This window comes from Delphinapterus leucas, chromosome 1, assembly GCF_059928025.1.
Source record: "Delphinapterus leucas isolate spDelLeu-1000000601 "Yukka" chromosome 1, BTC_Dleu_Yukka2, whole genome shotgun sequence".
NCBI classification, from domain to species: domain Eukaryota; kingdom Metazoa; phylum Chordata; class Mammalia; order Artiodactyla; family Monodontidae; genus Delphinapterus; species Delphinapterus leucas.
This window is the reverse complement of record NC_143129.1, coordinates 165050548-165058730: the sequence shown is the minus strand read 5'-3', so window position 1 is coordinate 165058730 and position 8183 is coordinate 165050548. Positions and strand designations below refer to the sequence as shown.

Sequence of the window (8183 nt, the reverse complement as noted above, 5' to 3'; positions counted from 1 at the left end):
TGTGGGGTGCTGGCACTCTCACCGATTAAAAAAAAATAAAGAAAAATACCGTTTCTTCTCCTGTACCCTGGTGGAAGGGGTGGAAAGGGTGGGTGTGAAACTGGGGACTGTCTGCATCCTCCCCTACATCGGAGGCTGGGTGGGGGAAATCCCTTGGTCCACCTTAAATGCAAGCAGCTGTGTAGCAGGCACCCCTCCCCCACCACAGCTGGAAGTCCCTGCCTGAGGGCGCCCTCTATGGGGGCCGCTTCTGGTATAGTTCTGCCCTGAGGAACTCCATCCCTCATCACTCCATCCTTTGCCCAAACATGAATTGCCTGTACACTGAGCTGGGCCCTACACTGGGTGTTGGGACCCAAGAATGGCTGAGGAAAGTTCTGTTCACAGGGTTTTCAGTCTGGCAAGAGACACACTTAAGCTGGTAAATTACTAGAGTTTAAGTCTATTTGTTGGAGGACCCATCCATCCAAGTATTCTTTTATTTCTTAAACACTGATGACTATACTGTGTTAAGTGCTGATTACTAAGAAAAACAAGATGTACTCCCGCCTTTAAAGAGCCTTCTGGTCTACTAGGTTCCAGGCTTCTGTGTGTGTGCAAAAGCCTTCCATCAAATAATGGAATCATAGGTGCCCCCCCATAATATAACATAAAGTTGGAACTGCTCTATGAAAGGAACCAGACATAAAAGAGTATAAATTATAATATTCCAGCCCAGCAGCATCAGCTGGGATGGAAATTCGTTAGAAATGCAAATTATTGGGCCCTACCCCAAACATACTGAATCTGAAGCTTTGGGAATGGGGCAATCTATTTTAACAAGTTTTCCAGATGATTCTGATCCATGCTAAAGATTGAAAACCGGGACTTCCCTGGTGGAGCAGTGGTTAAGAATCCGCCTGACAACACAGGGGACACGGGTTCGAGCCCTGGTCCGGGAAGATCCCACATGCCGTGGAGCAACTAAGCTCATGCACCACAACTACTGAGCTTGCGCTCTAGAGCCCATGAGCCACAACTACTGAGCCCATGTGCCACAACTACTGAAGCCCATGCGCCTAGAGCCCATGCTCTGCAACAGAGAAGCCACCGCAATGGGAAGCCTGCGCACCGCAATGAAGCGTAGCCCTGGCTCACCGCACTAGAGAAAGCCCACGTGCAGCAACAAAGACCCAATGCAGCCAAAAATAAATTAAAAAAAAAAAAAAGATTGAGAACCACTAGAAAGTATACAAAAAGGCAAAACTAATCTATGCTGTCAAATTAGGGTAGTATTACTGAAACCAAGTCCCCCTAAAACCAAGATTCCTTACTGAGTTTATGATTAATCTCTCTGTCCAAAACTTTACTCTCTTTTATGTCCCCTCTGACTTCAATCCTGTGCTAAATGAACACTAATCAACCAGAGTCAGGGACTTCCCTGGTGGTCCAGTGGTTAAGACTCTGTGCTTCCAGGCTTCCCTGGTGGCGCAGTGGTTAAGAATCTGCCTGCCGATTCAGGGGACACAGGTTCGAGCCCTGGTCTGGGAAGATCCCACATGCTGCAGAACAACTAAGCCTGTGCACCACAACTGCTGAGCCTGTACTCTAGAGCCCGCGTACCACAACTACTGAAGCCCGTGTGCCTAGTGCCCGTGCTCCACAACAAAGAGAAGCCACTGCAACGAGAAGCCTGCACACCACAACAACTAGAGAAATCCCGTGCCCGCAGCAATGAAGACCCAACACAGCCAAAAATAAAATAAATAGAATAAAAAAAAAAAGACTCCACACTTCCACTGTAGGAAGCACGGGTTCCATCACTGGTAGGGAACTAAAATCCCACGTGCCTTGTGGCATGGCCAAAAAAACAAAAACAAACAAACAGAGTCAGAAGTCTAAAATTGCTGCTGTCAATAACATCATTAATGTACTGAAACTGCTATTCTAGATATCATCATTAACATACAAATTCAAGTTGTTTCTCTAAGACAAGATGAGGTAACAGCTCATCAGCCCCTAGCTGTGGACCACCTGGCCAGATAATCATAAACCAGAGACATTCTGACTCCTGAAACAACGATTAAGAAAAGTCACAGGGGCTTCCCTGGTGGCGCAGTGGTTGAGAGTCCGCCTGCCGATGCAGGGGACATGGGTTCGCGCCCCGGTCCGGGAGGATCCCACATGCCGCGGAGCGGCTGGGCCCGTGAGCCATGGCCGCTGGGCCTGCGTGTCCGGAGCCTGTGCTCTGCAACGGGAGAGGCCACAACAGTGAGAGGCTCGCGTACCGCAAAAAAAAAAAGAAAAAAGAAAAAAGAAAAAAAAGAAATGTCACAGAAACGTCACAAGATGATGGCTAATCTCAGCCTCTTTGTTCTTCCCCTGTTTTTTTTTTTGTTATTTTGGGGGTTTTTTTTGGTCACACCACGCGGCATGCAGAACTTCCCCCACCAGGGACTGAACCTGTGCCTGCTGCCGTGGAAGCGTGGAGTCTTAACCACTGGACCACCAGGGAAGTCCGGTTCTTCCTCTTTTTTATTTTTTTACTTTATTTTTTATTTATTAAAAAATTGTTTTTCTTCCCCTTTTTAAAAAAAAACCCAACATTCAAAGACCAAGTTGGAGTGGAGCTGAGGCTTGGCTTTTATTCCCCTGCTTGGCTCCCTGCAATAAACCCTTACTTTGCTGCAAACACCCTGTCAGAGCTTGGCTTTTTGCGCTGCAGGCACATGAGCGAGCCCTATGCTTGGTTACATTACCCTTAGGAGGGTTGTGATAGGCCAGGAGCACAAAAGAGGCTTCCTGGATGATAGTAATACTCCTTTGCTTGATCTAGGGACCACTTACATAAGTGTGTTCAGTTTGGGAGAATTCAGCAAGCCATGTATTTATGACATGTAAATTTTTCTGTGTGTGTTATATTTCAATACAAAGTTTTAAAAAGGGAACCGTTCTGGTTGAAGCCCTGGGAGGGGCAGGGAGAGGAAGGTCTAGGAGCCCATCCACAGCTGTGCCCTTACCCTGCACACAGTCCTTGAGGGATTTCCAAGGGAACCAAAAGTTCCTTAGAATATAGCTTGAAATCAGTGATCTGTCCCAACAGAGAGTCAGTGACTTGTCCAAGGTCCCACAGATCTAGCACCAGAGCCCAGTTCCCCTGACTCCTGAGCCAGGGATCTGGACCCTATTCCTTTGCTGAAGGGCCAGTGTCATAAGTGAGGACAGGGGGCAGCTTGTCAGCCTCCTATCCCCTCCCCAATCCCTTAACTTGGGTCTTGGGAAGAGGGCCAAGACTCTGGTGTGGATGATGCTTTTCTTATCCTGGAGCAACTTCCTTTCTGGGAACTGGGTGTCTCCTTCTGGGCAAAGACAATAAATTTTATCCAAGGGGCCAGAGGAGCAGGGCTTCTCCTGCCCCCACCCGGACAGGCATCACGTGGCTCCTGGGTTAGCAGTGTAGGAAAATCCCAGCCCTTGCACACTCAGCCTCCCACACCCATCTACCTACCCACCCCGACACACTCAAGCCTCCCTGACCCACCTTGAACATTCACCAGCGCACACTCCCTGCACATTTCTTTCACCCTCAGCTTCTGCCATCTCTTCCTGGGTAATATTGCCAGCCTTTCCTTAATCCCAGAGCTGCAGACTTGCCCTGTCCCTCATCCCCAACCATGTCCATGGAGCCACTGAAATTCCAGGCAGTGGGTGAAGAAGATGAGGAGGATGAAGAAGAAGAGAGCCTGGACTCTGTAAAGGCGCTGACGGCCAAGCTGCAGCTGCAGACACGGCGGCCCTCATATCTGGAGTGGACGGCCCAGGTCCAGAGCCAGGCCTGGCGCAGGGCCCAAGCCAGACCCGAGCCCGGGGGACCTGGGACCATTTGCGGCTTCGACTCAATGGACTCTGCCCTTGAGTGGCTCCGACGGGAGCTGGTGAGTCTGGTGGGGAGGGCAGCCTTGCAGAGGGCCTTGAGGGCAGTCCTTAGGGCACAAGACACTGGGTATGGGGAGGGGATGAGAATGACCCTGCCTCTAGCAAATGCCCACTCCTGTGGCTTTGTCCCAGGGCTGAGGAGCCAGGCATAGACTTGTCCAGTGTTTTATTCAGGGAGCCTTGCTGAAGAAGGAGTCCATCCAATCTACTGACCTTGTGGTCCTGTGGCTCAGGGGACAGAGTCTGCCCTTGTGGGGCAACCAGTTATAGCTGGGGAAGGCATGGCCTCCCATACTCTGGGAATTGCTATACCCCAAAGATACAAAGGAGGTACTGACCACGCTGTACAAGAGGCCAGTGTTGAATAGGTGGTTCAATCCAATATGTGCAAATATAAAAATGTCCAGCCTCCAAATTGGAGATTCCATTTAGTTGATTTAGGATTGGGCCCCAGGTACCTGTATTTGTTTATCTTGGTTTTAGAGCAAGATCTATGAGATGGGATGGATAGAGCTGGGGTGTGAGGGTGTGGGGAGGACATAGCCAGTGCAGAGACCCAGGGTGTTGACCAGGAGGGGAAAATGGGAGGTTCAGCAGGCTCACGCCCCCTCTCGGCCGCAGCGGGAGATGCAGGCACAGGACCGGCAGCTGGCAGGGCAGCTGCTTCGGCTGCGGGCCCAGCTGCACCGGCTGAAGGTGGACCAAGTCTGTCACCTGCACCAAGAGCTGCTGAACGAGGCCGAGATGGAGCTGGAGCTGGAGCCGGGAGCCGGCCTGGCCCTGGCCCCGCCACTGCGGCACCTGGGCCTCACGCGTATGAACATCAGCGCCCGGCGCTTCACCCTCTGCTGAGGGGCACCCGCGTGCCTGCCTCGCCACCCGCTACCCATTCCCCAGCCCACCTGGGAAGAAGGAAAGGAGGGGTGCCCCAGAGGAGCCAGCACCTGGAGACCGGTGGGGGGAGGGTCCGGGAGATGCTCAGAGCTCTGGGAGCTTAAAGCCCCTGCATCCTGTTGCCCCTGCTGCCCCAGATAGGGGAGGGGGGACGGTGTGGAGGAAGGGGAGGAGTTCACAGACTCCCAGGCTTCTCAATAAACCTCTGCTTCCCATCAAGGTCTCTGCAGTCATTTATTCAGGCCCAAGGTGGCTGTATGTCACTTGTTGCTGGGACCAGGGATTCTACTGCTGGAGAGAAGGCTGACCTTGGGGGTGGAGATGGACAGATGGATCCCCATCTTCCCCACAGCTCCACTTCTGTTGCTCTATCTTATCAAGATCAGAACTGGAAAAGAACTTAAAATTCTAAATCACCCCCATGGAAGGTGACTTAGGTCAATGGGCAGCTGAAGAACGCAGGATCTGGTAGACCTGGGTTCAGTGGCAGCTCCACCGCTGATTTCTATTGATATGAGACTCTGAGGAGGTCCCTTAACCCCTGCATCTGTTTCTTTGTCTTTAAAATGGAAATGCTAATTCTCACTCCACAAGTAGTTGGATACATCTGAAGTGAGATAATGCCCTGTAAGCCCTCAATAAATGTGCATTATTATGTATTATTACTAGCCCCAGTGGTGTTCTTGCTGTTGCGCTGAGGCCCAGAGATGGACTGTGAAGTGCTCAGGTTCACAGCAAGGGGAGCTGGGGCCCGCAGCTGGGACTCTGGGCTCTGTGTCATTCGGTAGGTTTTTGGTTTTTTGTATTTCTCGGCTTTTGTTTCTGTGTTACCCTCTTTGTCTGACTTTCCAGCTCAGGCTTCCTCTTCCCCCCACCCATTTCCTGTCTCCCCCTTCCCTCTGCAGCTGAGGTGCACACAGCCTCGCAAACCCCGACAATGCTCTGTGGGCTCCCCTCCCCCAGCCCGCTCCCCCAGGGCAGGCTTAGGCGGTGGCAACATATTTATGCTTTCCGCCGGGTGGGATCAAGGCCCAGCTCTTGGGCCTGAGAGAGGCCACCTAGAGTTCCTCATAATGCTGGTGACCTGGCCCTCAGCCTCTGACGGGTGTCACCCTCAGCCTGGGCCCTGAAGAAAGGGAGATTGTTGACCTGTTTGCTGCTGTGACAAGGTCCCCGCCTCCTGCCTATAACAGAAGGCGCGGCCAGTCTGCTGCCTGCACCTGAGTGCCTGGGCAGGAGTGTCTGTTCTGTCTCCCACCTGTTGCAGGAGGTGGTGTCAGGCCCTGTGCCTCTGACAGGAGCTGTGGTCTCGCCTCTACCTGGTTAGAAGGGTTGCCCTACTCTCCAACTATAATTAGGGGGGGTTGTCCTGCCCTCTGCCCACGACAGAGGCTGTTTCTCTGCCCCCTTTAAAGACAAGAGGTTTTCTGCCCGCTTTCTTAAACAGCCTGTTGTCCAGTGTTCTGTCCGTAAGAGGGGTGTTAGCCTACCCTCTGCATATAATAAACTATTGTCCTGTGCCCTGAGATGGCATGGCTGTGTCTAGCAGCTGTGTGAGCCTGGTATCTATCTGACTGGAACACGGGTGTCTGCTCTCCAGTGATGTTACAGGGATGCTGTCCTCTCCTCTGACTCTGAAGTGATGTTAGTTTTGCCCTCCGACTATAATGAAAGGGTCACCCAGCTCTCAGACTGTGACAGCAGTGCTACTTGCCCTTCACTGCAAGCTGAGTGGGTGTCTGTTTGCCTCCCGCTCAGTGGGGTTTCAAGGCTGCCCTTGAATCTCTTGTCCAGGTGCACCCTGGGAGGGCGGGGGGAAGTTCTATCAAATATCCTCCCTCACCTCCAAGTGCCACCCTCAGGGTGAGTAGGGCCTGGACTGGAGACGTATAGGACCCCTGAGGGCTGAGAGGCGGGGGGCTATGGCAGCAGGAAGCTTGGGGTGCTGGAGGCCTGTGGTTGGGCTGCTGGGGCCCTCAGGAGGTGGCAGGAAGTCAGGGTGGGACGTGGGCGCGGGGAGACACGCAGTGGCTACGACGGAGAGGGGAGCCGAAGCTGTGTCTGGGCAGCCAGGCTAGGCCAGGAAGACCATGTGAATGGGGCCAGAGGGCTCCTGGGCTGGGCAGGTAAGGAGTACTGGGAGCAGGGGTCTAGGGGCTGCGGTGGGGGGCCTGATAGCAGAGGGCTGCAGCTGGACCTGGGGCCAGGCTCCCCAGGTATGCAGCAGCCCTTCAGGCTGGGGGACAGAAAAACCTGGCTGGAGGTCAGGTGGAAGACAGGCAGAACAGCCGGATGACCTCTTTCCTGCGTAGCTGTTACCTCCTGCCTCTGTCACACTGCCGGCCATCAGGCCCCACCTCACTGGGAGCATTTTCCTTGGGGATATGGCACATGGACCGTCAGGTACTACAAAGGCCTTCAGAAATCCCTAAATCCAGTCCCTCATCCCATGATGGATGAGCCTCCTGAGGCCCAGACTGGGGCAAAGCACTCCCTCCCTGCAGTCCGTCAGCAAGGCAGAGGCAGAGAGGGTGATGGCCCTGAGAGAGGGTGATGGCCTAGGGTGTGACACACACCCCCTATGGAGCAAGGTGATGGGCAGGCTTGAGTCAGGGGTCCCAAGAATACTTCCGGTTGCTGGGGCTGACCCCAATGACAAGACTGTCCTGAGAGAGAGAGAGAGGAGTCACCCAGAGCATCCAGATGGACACGTGAGAAGTGATTTTAGCCTCAGTGACCAACAGTTTTTGAGAAAAGGAGGAGTCTTCCTTTGGGAACGGGTGGGCATGAGAAGGGATATTTATCATCTGGCATGGGGCCTCCCGGGTGGAAGTATCTGACCGGACTCTGGGAAGTTGGGGGGTGAGAGAATGATGGGAGACGGGAAGAGGAAGGGCTATTTTTATCCCGGACAGGGGTGCAGTTGGCCCCGGGCAAGGACCGCGTGGACTTCCATCTGGAAAGTTGCCATTGTGTCCGCAGGAAGTCCTCCCCTCTTCCCTTTGCTCCCTCCCGCTCTAGCCCCCCTCCCACTGCTGCTGTCTGTGTAGGGCCAGTGGGTCCTGCTGATTCCTGCTTCAAACCCCAGGAAGGTGGTGGCAGCCCAGGGAAGCAGAGTCAGCTCCCTGCCCACCCCCTCACTTTCTACCTCTCAGCCTGCTGTTTACGGGGCAAATCCCCACCTGAGCCACACTTTGCAGGTTTCCCCTGCCTCCCTCTCCGCCTTTGGAGTTTTTCTTGAAACACAGTTTCCACCGAGTCAGCATGTCCCAGCCTTTCTTTTGTCCCCAGCTCCAAGGCCTGCAGCCTCTTGTAGGGCCTGAAAAACATGCTGGGTCTCCCTACCCTCATCCAGACTCTGGACCAGCATAAGC

At 53.4% G+C, this 8183-nt stretch overlaps 1 protein-coding gene across 1 annotated transcript; it reads left to right on the top strand.

Moving 5' to 3' along the window:
- The first annotated feature begins 3224 nt into the window (after positions 1-3224).
- Positions 3225-5452, top strand: FAM167B (family with sequence similarity 167 member B). Its single transcript, XM_022574955.2, has 2 exons — positions 3225-3914; positions 4537-5452. The coding sequence occupies exons 1-2, from the start codon at positions 3654-3656 to the stop codon at positions 4765-4767; spliced, it is 492 nt and encodes a 163-aa protein (XP_022430663.1). The 5' UTR covers positions 3225-3653; the 3' UTR covers positions 4768-5452.
- The last annotated feature ends 2731 nt before the right edge of the window (positions 5453-8183 follow it).

Bases quoted from the DNA above. Each gene is read 5' to 3' on its own strand.
- FAM167B (XM_022574955.2), top strand. From the start codon at position 3,654: ATGTCCATGGAGCCACTGAAATTCCAGGCAGTGGGTGAAGAAGATGAG. The intron at 3,915-4,536 runs GTGAGTCTGGTG...TCTCGGCCGCAG, and splicing joins AGTGGCTCCGACGGGAGCTG to CGGGAGATGCAGGCACAGGA.